Genomic DNA, 18,623 nt, shown 5'->3' on the forward strand with positions numbered 1-18,623 from the left:
GCTGGGCGGGGGGAGGGGAGTGCCTACCCTGCGAATAGCAGATGAGATGCACCCCTTGAGGGGCCTTTGCCATGATGGGGGCCACAGCCTCTCCGAACCCTTGCACCTGTTCCCACAGGGGCCGCAAGCTCTCTCTCCCATCGAAGAGATCGAGCACTGTCACCACAGTCCCGGGGTGTGTCTGTGGGAAGGGGGCAATGCTGCAACGGGGATGGACTATGAAGCCCCTTCACACACCCCCTGGCCAGCGCCCACATGCCTATTGTGCCCTGCTAGAACCAGGGATCTCGTCCCCCAGCTCTCCCCATGCCACCACCAGCTCCCAGAAGAACTAGGCAGGCCCACAGGAGCGTCTTTCAGTTCCGCATTCTCCCTCCCAGCCACTGTTGACGCCTCCAACGCCCCACAACTGAGTGTCCTCTGCCAGACCTCATTGATGTATTCCAGCAGGTGGCGGAAGCTATACGAGCTGTCAAAAAGCCCGTGCACCACGATGACCGGCTTGTAGGAAGCCCGATGGGGCGCGGGGGCTGCGGGCGGCAGCAGCAGCAGCAGCAGCAGCAGCAGGAATGGCAACAGGAGCAGGATCCCTGCCGGGGGTAGCTGCGGCCTCCGGAGCCCCAGCATGCTCCCGCCTGAGAAGGGGGCGATGAGGGCCTGTGAGAGAAATGACAATACCCCTTCCCCTCGGAACAGACACCCGGCAATCAAGCTTCCCCCGCCCATGCCCACACCCGGCACCTGTCACAAAATAACCTACTTTTAACTTACTCCAGTCCTCTCTCCATAAACACACACCCCTACCACGCAGACGTACCTACGTGAACCCGAAGCCCCGCCCCCAACTCAGCAGGGACTCGGTCCCTAGGCCCGGGATCTTCCTAAAGCATCATCCTAGCCATCCACGACCTGGGGTTTTGCCAGAAAGACCCCTGAGCAGCAACGCACACCCCCCGGAGAGTGCAAACTCCCACCTGGCCTGCGTCCGCGAGCCTCGCTCCGCCAGCTGTTTACTGCTCCCTAGTCTGGAACCCACGGTGGGGAGGGGGAGGGTGTGAGGACAGTGCGCGCAGGGGAATGACGGATGGGAGAGGGGAGGCTGCTCGGGGTCGCGCTTAGCCGTCACGTCCGGGGCTTTCCCTGGCAACAGTGCCTGCGTCCCCCCCAACGCAGGCCCGGGACCGGAGGGGCAATGGAACAGTCCACTGCGCCCTAGGAGCGGGGGGAGGAGGTAGGCGGAGCGATCCATTTAGACGGATGGGGAGAGGAAGAAGTAGCAAACATATCCTGGGAATCGAGAGAAGGCCTCTCCAGGCCCTACTGCACCAGCGACCCAAGGGTCCGACTTCCCTGCCTTGATTCGCCCCACTTCCCAAGTCAGGAGTCCGTCTCCGCAGAGGAACATGAAGTTCTCCTCCAGGAAGGCGCTGGGGGATAGACTGAGAAAAGGCATCCCCCCGCATCTCGTCCGCCGGAGGAGGGCTGAAACCAGCCCGGGCGGACCCCACCCCCACCCCCTGCCCGCCCGCCTGCCCCAGGTCGACGTCTTACAACTCTTCATTCTGAAGTACTTGTAGTGTCCTTGTCTCTAGAGACGCAGAGAGTCCTTGAGGTCCCTCGAGCTAAAAGCGCAGCCTGGCCCAGTTTCTCCTGCCCTGCTTTACTCTCTTCCTCCTAGACTACCCAGCCCCAAGAGGCGGAGGGCGCCCGGGGCAGCGTTGACTCACACTCGCTTGGTTATGACCAGGCTTTAGACCTCGGCGACCCCATCATCCGGCACTTAGCAGGGAACTCCTTGTGGGCGGCTCCCGACCCAGACCCTCCCACCAGACTTCCGAGCTCCCGGCGTCCCGCATCTCTCCGCCTGCGACGCCTATCCGATACTTAGATGGTTAGGGCTTTTACTTAGCATTAAAGACGCTTCCCTTGAGAAAAGGATTTCGCAGCTTGTCTGAACCCCACCCTCTGTTCACTGGGTCTTTGCCGGTCAAAGTCTCTCCCAATAAAACAAATTTGCGCCCTGAGTTGTGTAGAGTAGAGGGTTAAGGGCTCACACGAATGCCTTAGAAACCAGAACGACAGGTACAGGACCGTGATTTAAATCTCTGGGCCCGGGACTGGCCAAGGCGAGGGCCTCTGTACAGCCCAGTCGTTTCTGCTTGGACACGGAGGGAAGGACAGCCCAGGAGACCTACTGCCTTGGGGGACGGGGTCAGGGGGGAGTACTAGACTAAGGAGAGGGGAATAATTCCCCGACTGCGTTTTTGCAAATAGCCCAACTCTGTAAGTCTCGGTAGACTGCCTGTCTTCACCTCCCCTCCCCAACTACGCGCTCCCAGGGTGCACTAAGCAAATAAAGACTGCAATTATCGCTGAGCCCAAAGGTCGACTCGGGAGGTGGGGCTGCGTCTCTGCGCGGGTGGTGGGTGGGTGGGATTTAAGGAATGCATCTGAACACTGACGGGCCCAGGAACTCTAAGGAACCAATAAGCAAACGGGGAAAGGGGAACCAAGCCAGTATTCCCAAACCGAGCTGCCTGAAATGAGCAATCGATTCATCCTCTCTTTCTCCCGAAGCTCTTCAGCTCTTTCACCCTGGAGCTCTTCATTTCTCTCCGTCCTACCCGCCCGCCCCAACTGCAGGCCCGACTACCTCCGAACTACTGTAGACCCGAGCCTCCCACTTTACCTCCGATTCACCCCAGGCCAGGGGGACAGGTCGAGGCCATAACCCTGGGAACTTTTCACGCCATCGCAGGTCTCAACTCTGCACACGGTTCTCTTTCATACAAAGTTATCGCTCCTAAAGTGGGGGAAACTAAGGAAAGGATTTGGGAGAAGATCCTGGGACCTTACAGGGACTGTGAGGGAAACTGAGGGAAGGGAGACCTGACTAGGGTGAACCAGATCCGGAGGGAAATGGGATATTGAATGCATTGAGCACCTGCTCGCTTCCTCCCATCATATCATTGCTAGAGCCAGTCTAGGAAGGGAAGACTCTAGAGAGTTCTCTCTCCCGCCTTCCTTCCCTTAGTCCCACCCGCCTTGCCTGGTCTTGCTTGCCTCCCTGTTTCCATGACAACTCCAAGGGAGCCCAAACTGGGGGCTTGAATGCCGGGGTGAGAGGAGGAGAGACGCAGTCCAAAGCGGAGAGAGACCGAGCGGGGTTACGTCTGAAGCGCTCCCCCTCCCTCGCCTCGGTCCCTTTAAGCTCCCCCTCTTGCCGCTCTACCCCCGCCCCCCGCCGCTGTCTTCATCTCTCCATCTCTGCGCTGCTGCCGGCTGCGCAATCCGCGCACCCAGACTCTGGCGCCAGCCGGGGACCCCGACTCCGGCTGCAGGGACCCTGTTCCAGCGAGACCGCAGGCATGTCATCCGAAAAGTCAGGTAAAAAATAACAACAAAATCTCCCATCCACTCCACCGTCTTCTGACTCTCCCCAACCCTTGGCCCAAACCCCCTTCCTTACCCCTCCCAAGCGGGTGGTTCTGTTTCATTCCTTTTCTATCTTGCACTCAACGTTCCCCCTCCCCCGTCCCCAATCCCTCTCCTCTTTCTATAACCCTCTCTTCTGTTCCTTTCCTCCTTCCAGTCTCAGCCTCGGCCCCTTGCCAGCAACAGGGCAGGGGGCAGGTTGAGAGGGTGAGGGAAGTAGAAGAGTAGCTTAGCTTCAGCCAGGTACTGCAGGGATAGCATCACTGGGAGGGACAGAGGGACAGATGACATTGGCTCGCATGGAGACATACAGTGGGGAAATATGGAGACATGATCAGATGGGGGTTATCAGGGGAGTAAAATCCAGAGGACCCTTCTTTATCAGCCCTAAAAGAGTTACTGAGATTCCCAGAGAGGCTAGGGCATCCCTTCCCCACTGAAGGAACGGCAGAGTGGAACATGTCATCCTACATATGTTTATACAACTGTCGGACTGAGCACATGTTAACATAGTGTTGCATGTGTACACATGTGCACACACAGGAGCAGCTCAGATAGGCAAGTCCAAAGGCAGCCAAAAACCAAGGAAGTAGGAGATTGGGTCTGCAGGTGAAAGCTGTGTGCACCTTGCTGAAGAAGGGAGAGGAGCAGAGGAGAGTTGTGACCTCAAAACTAGATTGAAAGGAAGAAGGGGGGGGACAGATGGCCTAGATACAACCCCTCTCCTGCCCCAAGAATGAGACATGATTTCTCACCCATTTCCCCTGACTGTCTCCATCCCTGACCCTGTGTCTCCCCCTACCCCTCCTTATCTCATCTCTGTCTGTCTTCTCTCCCCATACCTTCGCCTCTGCTCACCGCCTCCAGGCCTCCCGGACTCAGTCCCTCATACCTCTCCACCACCCTACAATGCCCCCCAGCCCCCGGCCGAACCCCCTGCCCCACCCCCACAGGCAGCCGCCTCTTCGCACCATCATCACCACCACCACTACCACCAGTCTGGCACGGCCACCCTCCCGCGCTTAGGAGCAGGGGGCCTGGCTTCTTCCGCGGCAACCGCTCAGCGCGGTCCCTCATCCTCTGCCACTCTGCCGCGGCCCCCACACCATGCCCCTCCAGGCTCAGCAGCCGGGGCTCCCCCACCGGGCTGCGCTACCTTGCCCCGCATGCCACCCGACCCTTACCTGCAGGAGACTCGCTTCGAGGGCCCACTGCCCCCGCCGCCGCCTGCCGCCGCCGCCCCGCCCCCGCCGGCGCCCGCTCACACTGCCCAGGCCCCAGGCTTCGTGGTGCCCACGCATACGGGGGCGGTGGGCACGCTGCCGCTAGGGGGCTACGTTGCCCCCGGCTACCCCTTACAGCTGCAGCCTTGCACTGCCTACGTGCCAGTCTACCCGGTGGGCACGGTGAGTACGGGGCAATCAGGGGCCTGGGAGGAGGGGGTGGGGGCACAATGGAACAGGACCGGGAACTGGGGACACATTGAGGGCTGGTGGGATAGAGAAACAGAAACCACGCCCTGTTCTAGGGCCAAAGCCTAGACAGAGGAGCGACTAAGGAAAAGCCTGGGAGTGGAGGGTTGGGGCGTCTGGTGGTCAGTTGGGGTCAGAGATCAGGGCCTGGGAAGGGGAACAGAGCCTAGATGTCCAGAGGTTAGAAAGAAAGACACAGCCTGGAGGAAGGGGGAGAAATGAAACCTAGGAACCAAGGAGGATGAGGGAGAAGAAACCCGGGTCTGAGTGAGCGAGAGGCCAGATAGATATCTGGAGAGAAGAAACCAGGTCTGAAGTAAGGCCAGGGCAGCGCTGGTGGGGCCATACCTTGGGGGAGGGAATATGGAGATCCCCAAGAATATAGGGTTAGCGACAGCAATGAAGGCAGGAGAGGGACCCAGGTGGAATTTATGGGTGTCCTGGAAGGGTAGTGGATGATCAGGTTCTTTGAGAAGCAACGCATAAGATTTGTGCTTTAAAAACTGCTCTGCCAGACGCAGAATGGTGGTGGGCTCAGAGAGGGTGAGTGACATCCTCTCCCTACAACCTTCCTTCCACAGCCCTACGCAGGTGGGACCCCTGGGGGAACGGGAGTAACCTCCACGCTCCCCCCGCCACCTCAGGGTCCAGGGCTGGCCCTGCTGGAGCCGAGGCGCCCGCCGCACGACTACATGCCCATCGCGGTGCTGACCACCATCTGCTGCTTCTGGCCTACCGGCATCATCGCCATCTTCAAGGCAGTGCAGGTGAGGATGGGGGGAGGGGGCGGTGTATGGGGAGGAGGGCTCACTCGATTTTTCGTATTCCCAGGGAGTGCTGGGCGTTCTAGGGAGCATCTTAGGCGGAGGCTGAGGTGTGCGGGCGAGGCAGCAGCTCTCTGATCCGCTTTCCTCCACCCCTGCCCCGCAGGTGCGCACGGCCTTGGCCCGCGGAGACATGGTATCGGCCGAGATCGCTTCACGCGAGGCCCGGAACTTCTCCTTCATCTCCCTGGCGGTGGGCATCGCAGCCATGGTGCTCTGTACCATCCTCACCGTAGTCATCATCATTGCCGCTCAGCACCACGAGAACTACTGGGATCCGTAAGGACGCCCCCGGCCCGGCCCCACCCTGCGCCCCTTAACCTCCCAAGTGCGTTCTGCAGTCACGCCGTGGATCCAATGGGCGCCTTGCGCAGCCGCCTTTGGGGCCACCGGACTTCCATAAATCCTAAACTTGGCCTCCATGGAACCTCTCGCCTTGCGGGCACGCTCCGAATCCAGTTCCTCAGGAACCCCGAAGAAGCCCACACCCCCAGGGACGCCGCTTCCCGGGATCCCCGCCAAATGCGGGGCCCTCAGTTGCCCCAGGCCCCCACCCTCTCTAAAAGCAGCACCCCCAGTCGAGCTCCTTGGGTCTCTGCTCCGCAGCCTGGAGACTGTTCCCTAAAGCCCCGCCTCCTCTGTAGGCTCCGCCCCGGCTCTGACAAAACCCCGCCGCCAGGTCGGCAGGCTCCGCCTTCTTTTCTTCCCCGCGGGGTGATTCAGTCCGGTGATTGGGTTTGTGGCGCCAAGCCTCGCCCCCAGACCGACAAACTCCTCCCCTTCTCCCGGCGCGGGGGCCGAGGCCCGGGGTAGCCAGGACCCCACGCTCACTCCACTTTTTGCTAGTACAGTTTTGTCTCTCCTCCACCAGGGTCTCCGCCTATTTTCTTGCTAATCCCGGAACCTCTATCTACTTTTGTGCTTTTTAAGAATGAGATTTGGGAGGTTCCGAGTTTAAGACCCTTCACCTTGGGATGAAGATTACGTCCCCGTTCTCTGTAAATACTCCCACTTATCCCAACCCCTGGGCAGCCGGGTAGGAGGGAACCCAGGGTACAGACCTCCCAATGTCGGGAGGGAGCCGGCCCTCTCCCCACACCCCTTGGCGGTCTCCACGTTGTTCTGATCTGTGTGTGAGTGTGTGTGAATTTCTGAAAGACAATATTAAAGAGACTAAGTGGATTTATCACCCGCAATTCCGAAGACTGCAGCCTTGCAAAGACCTCTTTTGGTTCCCTCTTTCACCTCCCCTCACCACCCCTTCCAGGGAAAAAAAAGAAAACGGACAGAAACAAAAGTGGGAGGAGGCAGATTCCCAGGACACCAGAGAGACAGACACAAAAGAGGGGGGGAGTTTGGGGAGGTGCGGGGGGGCGGGGGGGGCGAGGGCAGGGCTGGGAATCCTACCCGGGAAGACCTTGTGACCTTGTGGTCCCTTCTTGGTGGGGATTTCCTTCCCCAGCCCACTTTCCCACTCCCTACCAGATGAGGTTTAGGGCTTTGGAGAGGGAGGATTTACAAGGAGATCCAGGGATCCATCCCCAGACCTCCAGGAAATCAGGAGGAAAGAAGAGGGCAGACCATCCTGAAGAAGTTGGTCAGGGATAGGGTGGCAGCAGCAGGGAAAAGATGCCAACTCCCACAGCTGTTCATGCCTGTGGGCAGAGAGTAGCAGACAACTTGGATTATAACCCTACCTATTGTTTTGTACCAATGCTGCATAGCGAAGAATACTGCAATACTCCCATAACAAAGGGAGTAGAGAGCTGTGGGAGCCTGTCTCAGTCCATTCTGGCTGGTATAACAAAATTACCTTCAAGTGAGTGGCTTATAAAGAACAGAAATTTTTTTCTCACAGTTCTGCAGACTGTAAGTCTGAAATCAGGGTGCCAGCATGGTCAGGTGAGGGCCCTCTTCTGGGTTGTGGACTTCTCATTGTATGCTCACATGGTGGGAGGGGCTAGGGAATTCTGTGGGGCTCTCTTTTCTAAGAATACTAATCCTGTTCATGAAGGCCGAACTGTTATTACCTAAGCATCTCCCAAAGGTCCCACCTCCTAATAACACCAAATTGCATTAGGATTTCAACATATGAATTTAGGGGGGAACACAAACCTTCAGACCACAGCTAAGCCCTAAGGAGAAGGTCAATAGCCTCTCAAGTCCAACTGGGGTAGCTGCCCTCTCCTACCCTGAGGTCAACTGGGAGGCCTCTTAAGGAGGTGGCGGGAGTGGCACAGCAGTGGAGTTGGTATCTTCAGTTTTGTACACCTGCAGGACAGGGTCCTGTCCTGAATTTGTCCATTCATACAACATGCAGACACCGTGCAGGAAGCTAGTGAGAGATCTTTCCAGACAGCAGACGTGAACACTGAATCTCAATGGAGTTGATAATCTAGAAGGAAAGTCATGCACTGAGGTAGGAGACATGGGATGAGGATGGGATGGGCTATGGAAATCAAGTGTTCTCCTTCTGACTGTTCAGGCTTAATGTGCCTTCCTCACCAGACTTGTTGAAAAAAGAACTCACATTTGCAGCTCCCACTTCCTCACCACCTACTCACTTTTTTCCCCCTTAAATAGGGAGTATTGTTGTCAGAGATGTGTCTGTGTCTTCTTTTCATACCCACTGTTTCTCAACCCTTTGAAATACGCTTCCATTCCCTACTCTACTGAAACTGCTCTCTCAAATAGTAACCATGACCAGAAATTACCAGGAGCCAAAATCAAAGGCATTTTCACAGTACTCTGCCTCTCCCAACACTCCCATGTCTGTCCCTCGACCCTGGATTCCCCACTCCCTCAGGTTCAGGGACATATTATCTCCTCCCCGTCTCCCTCTACACACACCTCCAATCATCCTGCCTTCCCTCTCTCCTCCTTGTTTTCACTCTTCCCTTATGTGTCTATCTCTGGATTTTTTCCTTCTCTGAGGCTTCCCCTTGAAAATCTCATCTACTCCAAACTCAGACATCATTTCTAACCAAATGCTTCTCTGCTATAGATTGGATGTTTGTGTTTCCCCCAAAGTCGTGTGTTGAAACCTAATCCCCAGTGTGATGGTGCAGCCTTTGGGAGGTAAGTATGTCATTCATCCACTCATTAATGGGGTTAGTGCCCTTATAAAAGACACCCCCAGAGAGCTCCCTTGCTCCTTCCACCATGTGAGGACATAGCTAGATGATGACTGCCTATGAACCAGAAGTGGCTCTCACCGGACACTGAATCTGCCAGCGCTTTGATCATGGACTTCTCAGCCTCCATAACTGTGAGAAATAAATATCTCTTGTTTAATTTCACTCATATGTGGAATATAAACAAGCACATGGACAAAGAAAACAGTTCGGTGGTTACCAGGGGAAGGGGGGTGGGAGGTGGGCACAGGGGGTGAAGGGAAACACCTATGTGGTGACAGGCAAGAAATAATGTACAACTGAAATTTCACAATGATATAAACTATTATGAACTCAAAAAAAAAAAATGTTTCCTCAAAAAAGAATATTTCCTCCAGAAAAAAATATCTGTTCTTTATATGCCACTAGTTTATGGTACTCTGTTGCAGCAGTCCAAGTTGACTAAGACATTCTCCAACCAATGTATTTATATGCAGACATTCTTCTGATGTCTGTGGAACACAGCCACATGGTCCTCTCGACTCAGCATGTTCCAAACCAAATTGATGACATGCCACCAAAAACCTGCTTCCCTATCTCTGTTAATGGCAACATTTTCCCAGCACCCTTATCTGAAAATGTGATGCCTCTTCCCTCTCCCTCCTGCCTTTACTTTTGGTGTGCTGTCAAGCAGAGTCAATTCCACTATTACAATATCTTTTGAATGTGTAACTTTTCCCCAGCCCTTGCCAGAAAAATGACCTCATCTAGAATTATTGCAACAGCTCCCCTAACAGGTCTTCCTACTTCCCACCTCTCCCCACTCCAAGTCAGGTTATCCTTCCTAAATACACTTCATGTAACTCCACTGCTCAAAAGCCCTTCAAGATTCCCTGTTGCTTACTGAATTATTTACAAAATTTTTTTTAAGAAAAGATTGGCACCTGAGCTAACAACTGTTGCCAATCTTTTCTTTTTCTTTTCTGCTTTATCTTCCCATACCCACCCTGTACGTAGTTGTATATTTTTAGTTGCAGGTCCTTCTAGTTGTGGGATGTGGGACGCCACCTCAATGTGACCTGATGATTGGTGCCATGTCCACGCCCAGGATCCGAACCCTGGGCCGCTACAGCAAAGCGCGCGAACTTAACCACTCGGCCACAGAGCCAGCCCCTAGTTTCAGAATTTTAATCTGGCCTTCAACCCCTTCTACAATTTAAAATCATCCAGCTTTCTCTCTTCAACCTAATCTCCAACCAAACTGAATTACTCATCATTCCCACCTCCTGTCTTTGCCCAGCTGTTCTCAAATCGCAGACCTTTTTCTCCAATCTCTGCCTATTATAAACCAAATTGCCGCTTGTCCTGTGTTTCAGACCACATCTAAGCTTTTGCTCATAACTTTCTTTCCTCCTTCACATCTGCTTTTCCACTTGGTCAAAATTTATCTATCCTTCAAGGCCCAGATCAGTTCACCCCCTCACTCCAGCAAGAAGGGATCTCTCTCTCCTACAGGTTGAATTAAAACAGTGGGTTTCTAAATAGACCTGCAGGCGTTGCTTGGAGCAATGATTCTCATCCCTGGCTACACATGAGAGTCATCTGGGAGCATTTAAAAATCCCAAAGCTCAGGTCGAATCCTAGACCAATTAAATTATAATCTCTGCGGGTGGGACTCAGGTACCAATATTTTTTAAGACATCCCCAGATCGTTCTAAAGGGCAGCCAAGATTGGGAATTACAGGCTTGGAGGCACTTTAGTGACCACCAAGGGGGATGGGAGATGCCAGAAATTGTGGCTTCACACAGAGCAACTTTCTTTAGGAGGAAGATATCTGGGTCTAAAACCTACTCCTTGTTCACATCGTCTGCATTTTTTCCCATCTCTTCCCACCTGAGATCTTGATGTACTCACCTTACCTTGTGAGCTATTTGAAAGCAGGAGCCAAATCTGGCTTATCTCTGATTTTCAGATCCTCTTCAGAAAAAAAACCTCTTCTACCAATCTTTGAACTCAATTGAATTGAAAGGAATTAGGCAGAGGAAGAAGTGAACGAAAATGACTTCTCCCAGACCTCTTCACCCAGACTCCTTCCTCAGGAGGCATATTCCAATTTAATTCTCCTCCCACCTTACCTCAACTCCCTCCAAACAAGATGCCCTTCGTTCTTGCATCCCTATCGACAGAGATTCCATCCTTCAGGAGAGGCTCTGCCCCTCTAACATCTACTTGGGAGCTCTGATTCCCCTATGATTCAATTCTGGGCCATCACTCCCCGCTCCTTGAAGATTCAGCACCTGGCTAACCACCACCTCTATCATTTCATTATTTTTGATGGCTTCAATATCTGTATAGATAACCATCCAGCACCCTGGTCAGTTCCGTGCCTTCCTTACTTGTAACATGTTTTCTCCCTCCTCAGCCACTCTCTCCCTGTGTCCTTTCTTCAGTTTGCTTACAGACAATAACTGTTGCCCCTCCAACACTTCTTCAGTCTTTTCATATCACCCCCCCCCTTCACCTAGCATCCCCATTCCAAAAATTCTTAAGCTCCACCTGGACCTTCCATCCATTGACTTTCTCATTCCTCTTTGTTATTTGAACCCCTCAATTTTTCACTTCCCTCATTACCTAGTGTAGATCGCAAGTTCAATGCCATAATTGCCTCTCAGCCTTGTATTCTTGGCCCCTCTCCCTCAGACACATTTTATCCCTGGATAAATCCACACATGCACCCAACAGCTGAATATGTCTAGGGAAAAATACACAGTCATACAAACTGGTTTCACTTCCTGTGGGCCCTCAGCATGGCCTGCAAGCCCACATTTCCCCAGTTGGTTCACATTCCCCAATTCTGAGACCACAATTTCAGAAGATGATGACCTTTCTTCCTATTTCGGTGAGAACATAGAAACTTCCTCATGGTCCCACCCCCAAATCTACCAGGCTACCTGCATCTCTATCCTATTCAATGTCTTCCCCTTGTTACTGGAGAGAAGCTGACCTGCTCCCAGCCCCCATCCCATCTCTATAGTGGGATCCCATCCCTTCTCACCTGCTCAAAAATGGTGCTTTTGAAATCATCCCCTTCTCTCCCACATAATCAATTTTCCCCTCTTTACTGAAACATTCCCATCATCATACAAACATGCTATAATAACATAGCTCCTCTTTGAGAAGGAGAAGAAGAAAAAAACTAATTTGCTACTCCCCTATGTGGTAAAAGTACAACATTCAGAATAGTGGTTACCCCAAGACAGAAGGGGAAATCTGATGGGAGAGGGACACAGGAGGAGTTTCCACAATGGCAGGAAGATGTTGTTTCTTAAGCTGTGTGATGTTCATTTAACTATGTTGTAATTAAATGTAATTTGTGTCAAGGTTGAGAAACCCTGGTCTCGACCCATCAGCAACATTTGACACAGTTATCCCTCCCTCCTCCTTCAAATTCTTTCCTCACTTCAAATACTCTTTCCGGATCCAACTAAAGAAAGCATTTGCTAGGTCCTTATTTCCTGCTCCTTCTCAGTCTTCATTGACAGCTCCTACTCCTCTTCCAGACTCCTAAATATTAGAGGGCCTCCAGACTCTACCCTTGGTCTTCACCTCTACCCTAATCCGAGCTCCCTTGCTACCCTTGTCCCTTGGCTAGCCTCTTAATTGGATTTTCTGCTTTCAGAAAACCAGACCATGCAGAAACCAGAGTGATCTTTTAAATTATCAGATGATATCAGTCACCTTACTCAAACCCTCTAATGGCTCCCCATCACACTCAGAACAAAACCCTTACCTTGGCCCAGAAAGCCTCTCTGGCCTTGTTCCTCCCCACCTCTCTGACTTCATCCCCTCCCACCCTTTCTTTTGCTTACTCTGCTCCACCTGCACTGGCTCCCTTTCTGTTCTTCTAGGTACAATGAATTTAGCACAAAAATCCAACTCCTTCCTGCCTCAGGGCTTCGGCACTTGTCTTCCTCTTCCTGGACACGCTTCCTTCAGATACTGCGTGCCTGCTCCCCTACATCATTTATGTCTTTGTGCAAATGTCACCTTCACAAGGAGGCTTTCCCTCATCACTCAATTAAAAACAGAACCGCACATACCAGGGGCATTTTCTATCCATTTCCTTACCCTGCTTCTTTGTGTTCATAGCACTCGTTACTGCCTGACATATTTTTCTCCTTTTTGATATACTTATTTATCCAATACCACCTTGTTGTACAAAATTGACATATTTTATTGATTGATTTTTACTGCCGATTATCTTTACTTGAATATAAGCTACAAGAGATCCAGGTCTTTTTTTCCACTGCCTTATTCCCAGAACCTAGGACAGTGATTGGCACACAGGAAACTCTCAATAAAGATTTGTTGAATGGCTAAATAAGTAACTCATGGAGTTGTGTGAGGAGAAAATGAGGAAATCTACATGAGTTCTTAGCACAATGCCTGGTATTGTGGTCATAATGCATGGCTAGGGCTCAGTAACGAGCAGCTCTTATCATTAAATATTTCACTGGAAATATTGGCTGCCTTTCACTGCTTCATCTTGCCTGAAAACCCTGCCTACAAGGAAAGCATGAGGAAAATGCTTTGGGAGCAAAGAGGAGGAAGGAACAATTTTGACATAAATTTCAGCAGAACTAAAAACCACAGAAACCACCAAAGCTAAACAGAAGGGGAAATTTATTTAGCCTTTGGAAAGCTAGAATTTTTGTCTCCCATGCTGATGGCAAATGGCAGAGAGTAAGTACAGCATATGGTTCCATGTAGTGAGTATGGAATGCGGGAGAATGTGCGGGTGTAAAAACTTCCAGCCAGCTTGATGCCTGGTGACAGGGCAGCACAAATGGGTATTGGAATACTCTGGAAAAGCAGAGATTGACAAGCTGGAGATGAATAATACTGGGTATAAAGTGGCTTTCCTTTCCTTATCACTCCTGCCTTGTGCTGCTTCCTCCACTTGCAATAACTCCCTTCAATCTCTGCATATCAAAATTATGGCCACCCTCCAGTGCTCAACACACTGCACTCTTTTTCAGATTACCCCTAGCTGGTAATAACTTCCCTGCCACTTATCGCTTTTGCCCTTGCATCTGGAGCTTTTGTTAACTACGATTCTTTACCCTTATTAGACTACTGATGGGGATTGCTGTATTTATCTCCATGTTTCATCGTGAATTCTGAGTACTCAGGATTATTGAATGAACAGGAAGAGAATATTAGTTCACCCATTTAGAGGGCAAGTATCATATGCTCTGTGTGTGTGTGGAGACAACATAGAATAAAGCGCTAGCTCACACCAGCTCCTGACCCTCTCCTTGGGTTCTGCTATCAGGTTAGGTCTTTAATGGAGGCAAAACAATGCCCTTGTGTGCTAGGGCAAGGTGAGTAGCCAAACATGGCCAGACCCTCTGAGATCCCATGTTCTCTAGCCAGGTCTGGGGATATAATCCTTCTGGCTTGTTTCCCTCCTTCTTCCTGATTCCTTGGTGACTATCCCCAGAGAGCTGAGACTCAATGGATAGGAAACTGGGAAAGACCAAGCAGTGTGAGTCAGTCAACATTCACACTTTGGGGGAGAGCCTATGCTCATTCCCATTTCTGAGTCTTCACATATTGGCCCCTTCCTCGACTTGTGTTTCTCAAGCTGAGATCCATGAACGTCTTCTCTGGGGACTTTCGAGTCCTCTTATAAAACTTTGTGTTTTCATTTCAATGGGTCATCTTTCAAAAAATAAAAATATTTTCATTCTGGATGATTTGGGTTACTTTCTTTTAGGGGTTTCAGTGTCTATGTTTGTATTTGTTTTTACAGTCACAATGGTGGCAAGAGATCACCTAAAGAGACAAAGTTGATCATTTGATTAAGCTTCTCAGTATGGGGTCTATTGGTCTGTTCTCTGAGGTTCAGTTCTAACCTGTTCTTTAAATGGCAGCAAAAACGTCTCATCCTCAAGGAATATTCCCTCATCCCTCATTCACTCTCATAGCATCTCACACTTCTTTTCATTACTGTAATGACTTATTCTCCTTGGCCAGACTATAAGTTCCATGAGAGCAGGGACTGTGTGTGTCTCATTCATCCATGTATCCCCAGTTCCTAGCATGTACCTGGAACACATCAGGTGCTCAATAGATACTTGCTGAATGAATGAATGGAAAAGGAGATGAAACACAAAAGAAAGAGAGACAAGTTCCTTGCTCTGTGGAGTCTATTGGAAGCAAAACGTACACACACAAAACAATAAGAGAACATTACAAAGCAATACATTTGTAGCAGAGTACAGTTTCTTTTAATTGAGAGAAGCTGGTCTCCAAAGGATCATTGGAGCCGCCCTTTCAATTAAGACATACATAATACTAATTAGCAATCTTTGTCCAAGGATTAGGTGTAATCAAACTTTTTGTGACTAACTCTAGACTTCTTGCCTTTCCCAGAAATCTCTGAAATGGAAAGCGGCAGAGGGAGGGAGAAAACGTGGATTCATTTTCAATAAGAGCCCAGGGATTCCAAGAATCAGAGTATCTAGCCATAGGGGCAGGGGTTGGCACTAAACTAAGGTTACTTTGGCACAGAACCCAGAAATAAAACTTAAGAAAAAAGTCTGGGTTAGTAATCTGAGGCTCAACACAAAACAGGGAGAGGACGGTCTTGACACAAGTCTGTGGCTAATGATGAAACTCCCTCCTCTCCTGGCTGTCCTGGCATGGTTCTTGTTTTCTGGAGCACAATGGCAGGGTGTTGGAGAGAAAACTGAAGAAGGAGTCAAAGTGAGGTAATGAGAGCGGGATTCTCCTGTCCTGAAGAGGCATGGTGGCCCAGCCTGTGCAGGGAGCTGGACAAACAAGGCTGAATCACAAAAGGGACCTACATCTTTTATTAGGAGGAGGACCAGTTTTCCACTGATACACCCAGTGGAGCAGGTTATACCAGTTATATATGCAAAATATAGGATAAACCGAAAGGCCACAGATAAAGAGGTGAAGAGAATGGGATGAGGTTATTCAGAATCATGCTATTTAAAGTGTGGTCCATGGGCCAGGAGGATCATCATCCAAAAGCTTGTTAGAAATGCAGAATCTGGGCTGGCCTGGTGGTGTAATGGTTAAGTCTGCATGCTCCACTTTGGCGGCCTGGGTTCACAGGTCCGGATCCCGCGTGCAGACCTACACACCGGTCATCAAGCCATGCTGTGGTGGCATCCCACATGCAAAATACAGGAAGACTGGCACAGATGTTAGCTCAGCGACAGTCTTCCTCAAGCAAAAAGAAGAAGAATGGCACCAGATGTTAGCTGGGGGCCAGCCTTCCTCGCAAAAAAAAGAAAAAGAAAAAAAGAAAGAAATGCAGAATCATACGCCTCATCCCAGACTTCCTAAATCAGAACCTGCAATTTAACAAGGTCCCCAGGTGACATGTATGCACATCAACGTTTGAAAAGCACCAAGATTTCTTGAGGAAGAAGGGCTTGAAAAGCAATGTCGAATATGAGGGGAAAGATAAGGAGAAGCCTCAAGTGGTCCCCTAAGGGAACAGAACCCGCTGGGGAGAAAGAGGCCTGGGGGTTACCTTGGAGCACCCTGGATTGAATGGGCGGAGGAGCAGACAGGTTGACTCTGCTGGGAGCCCGGAACATAGAGATAGAAGAATAGTACAAGTGGGCCTGAGGGTCCGCTGCCGCTATCATTCACCGCGAGCCCCCACTCTACCCCTATTCGCTCCAATCTCCCACTCCGGGGCTCCTCCAGACTTTTTGACTCTCAATAACCCGGCCGGCGCGACCTCACCTAGTTCGGTTCGATTGGGCCTAGCTCGGTTGCTACGGCCTGGGGCCTCCCGGTTGCGGCGGGAAATGACGTCACGTCCAAAAGGCGGGGTAACCAGACACCTCCCTCCTCTCGATTGGCTATGAGGAATTTGACTAACTTCGCTGCCTCGCGGGCTCCAGGGTTAGCTGTCAGTGTCTCTGCCCAGCTGCACCGGCCCCTCGGCCGTCCTCTCCGCCTGGAGCAGGACTCCGAGGACAGTACTCACTAAGCATTTAGCTTCGGAAAGAGAGGTGATTCGGATGGTCCGGCTGTTGCCACCAGGCTAGGCCCTTCGGCCGCCAGGTATTTTTTGACTCGCTCGGGTGTCCGTAGTTGGGGCTGCTACCCGAACCGCAGAGAATTGTGGAATTTATAGTTCTGGATGAGTTCTGGGTGGAACGGCTCGAGTTGGACAGAGATTTTTGTAGGGGGAAAAAATGAGGATTTTGAGGACCAGGGACCCGGGTCCCAGAAAGACGGGAAAGGACGAGAAAGGAGTCTAAATAAGATTCCTGCCATTAGCATTGTTTTTATTTTCTTTTCAGGTGCTGACCTGAACCTGGTCCATCCCTTTCCTACCAAAACTGTTCACCCACGGTGGAAGAGAACAGGCAGCCATATGGAGACGCTACCAGTCAGTCCAGTGGGAGAGAAGGACACCTCTCAACAGCAAGAACAATGGGAAAAGAACTCCCGGGAGAACTTTGATTCCATTACTCAGATTAGGCAGCAGCCCCAAGACTATCCCACTGAAATCCTTGAACTGACAGTGAGCCCAGATCCAGCCAGCCAAATTCTAGAGAATCCTCAAGGAACTGAAAAACTAGCCTCTAGACTTGAAGGAGATTCTGATGAGTCTCATGGATCAGCCAGTGAGATGCCAGAGCCCCATCAAGCTTCTGATCTCTGGTACTGTCCGGATGGGAGCTTTGTCAAGAAGATCATAATCCGTGGCCATGGCTTGGACAAACCCAAGCTGGGCTCCCGCTGCCGGGTACTGGCTTTTGGGTTTCCTTTTGGCTCCGGGCTGTCAGAGGGCTGGACAGAGCTAACTATGGGGTTAGGCTCATGGAGGGAGGAAACTTGGGGGGAGCTCGTAGAGAAATGCTTGGAGTCCATGTGTCAAGGCGAAGAGGCAGAGGTTCAGCTCCCTGGACACTCTGGACCTCTTGTCAGGCTCACACTGGCCTCCTTCACTCAGGGCCGAGACTCCTGGGAGCTGGAGGCCAGCGAGAAAGAGGCCCTGGCCAGGGAAGAACGTGCAAGGGGCACAGAATTGTTTCGAGCTGGGAACCCTGAAGGGGCTGCCCGATGCTATGGACGGGCTCTTCGGCTGCTGCTGACTTTACCCCCGCCTGGCTCTCCAGAACGAACTGTCCTTCATGCCAACCTGGCTGCCTGTCAGTTGCTGCTAGGCCAGCCCCACTTGGCAGCCCAGAGCTGTGACCGGGTGCTGGAGCGGGAGCCTGGCCATTTAAAGGCCTTGTACCGAAGGGGAGTTGCCCAGGCTGCCCTTGGGAACCTGGAAAAAGCAACTGCTGACCTTAGGAGAGTGCTGGCCGTAGACCCAAAAAACCGGGCAGCCCAGGAGGAGTTAGGAAAGGTGATCATTCAGGGGAAGAAACAGGATGCAGGGCTGGCTCAGGGTCTGCGCAAGATGTTCGGCTGATTAAAAGTTAAACCTTAAAAAAGACAGGAACCTGTGAATTGTGGTCTATGCTGTGAGATTTGGGGGGGCCCTACAGGGAGGGTTTCAGCCCGTATCCCAGTCCCAGCTTTTGCCTTCCTAGGGGAGCTAACAATGGTCTCAGTGCGCCTCTTTCCCTTTTTTTACCATTAAAAAGCCATATGGTCACGTGTGGTACGTTTTGGGGGGCTTATCCATCTCCGAAGATGAACAGAAGCCGTCCAAACTTAAAAATTTAGAACTGGTTTTGAAGAGGAGGGTGGCGGACCTTTAAATCCTGAG

The 18,623-nt window shown here is 51.5% G+C and overlaps 3 protein-coding genes across 24 annotated transcripts in view; 2 read left to right on the top strand and 1 right to left on the bottom strand.

Annotated features, from left to right (window-relative positions):
• Positions 1-16,713, bottom strand: part of LOC106831016 (lysosomal thioesterase PPT2) — a 26,369-nt gene extending 9,656 nt beyond the window's left edge. For 2 of the 22 annotated variants that reach the window (XM_044776319.2, XM_070515208.1), the window contains exons 1-3: positions 1,728-1,867; positions 430-635; positions 28-181 (exon numbers count right to left, since the gene is read on the bottom strand). In XM_044776319.2, coding sequence (XP_044632254.1) covers positions 28-181; positions 430-627 — 352 coding nt within the window. In that variant the 5' untranslated portion in view covers positions 628-635; positions 1,728-1,867. The other 20 variants (XM_044776318.2, XM_070515206.1, XM_044776316.2 and 17 more) reach the window with 18 other exon arrangements.
• On the top strand, positions 3,143-6,927 carry PRRT1 (proline rich transmembrane protein 1). Its single transcript, XM_014841008.3, has 4 exons — positions 3,143-3,387; positions 4,303-4,841; positions 5,489-5,674; positions 5,838-6,927. Exons 1-4 carry the CDS (start codon positions 3,369-3,371, stop codon positions 6,012-6,014), a joined length of 921 nt encoding a protein of 306 aa, XP_014696494.2. The 5' UTR covers positions 3,143-3,368; the 3' UTR covers positions 6,015-6,927.
• A 106-nt stretch (positions 16,714-16,819) lies between the features above and the next one.
• FKBPL (FKBP prolyl isomerase like) lies at positions 16,820-18,347 on the top strand. Its single transcript, XM_014840986.2, has 2 exons — positions 16,820-16,957; positions 17,200-18,347. Exon 2 carries the CDS (start codon positions 17,274-17,276, stop codon positions 18,321-18,323), a length of 1,050 nt encoding a protein of 349 aa, XP_014696472.1. The 5' UTR covers positions 16,820-16,957; positions 17,200-17,273; the 3' UTR covers positions 18,324-18,347.
• Positions 18,348-18,623: the final 276 nt, after the last annotated feature.

Source organism: Equus asinus, chromosome 8, assembly GCF_041296235.1.
Source record: "Equus asinus isolate D_3611 breed Donkey chromosome 8, EquAss-T2T_v2, whole genome shotgun sequence".
NCBI lineage: Eukaryota > Metazoa > Chordata > Mammalia > Perissodactyla > Equidae > Equus > Equus asinus.

What these genes read in the sequence shown, in the direction of transcription:
- PRRT1 (XM_014841008.3), top strand. An exon ending in CAGTCTACCCGGTGGGCACG is followed by an intron (nt 4,842 to 5,488) that starts GTGAGTACGGGG and finishes TTCCTTCCACAG; the next exon opens with CCCTACGCAGGTGGGACCCC. An exon ending in CCATCTTCAAGGCAGTGCAG is followed by an intron (nt 5,675 to 5,837) that starts GTGAGGATGGGG and finishes CCTGCCCCGCAG; the next exon opens with GTGCGCACGGCCTTGGCCCG.
- FKBPL (XM_014840986.2), top strand. Translation starts at nt 17,274, where the DNA reads ATGGAGACGCTACCAGTCAGTCCAGTGGGAGAGAAGGACACCTCTCAA.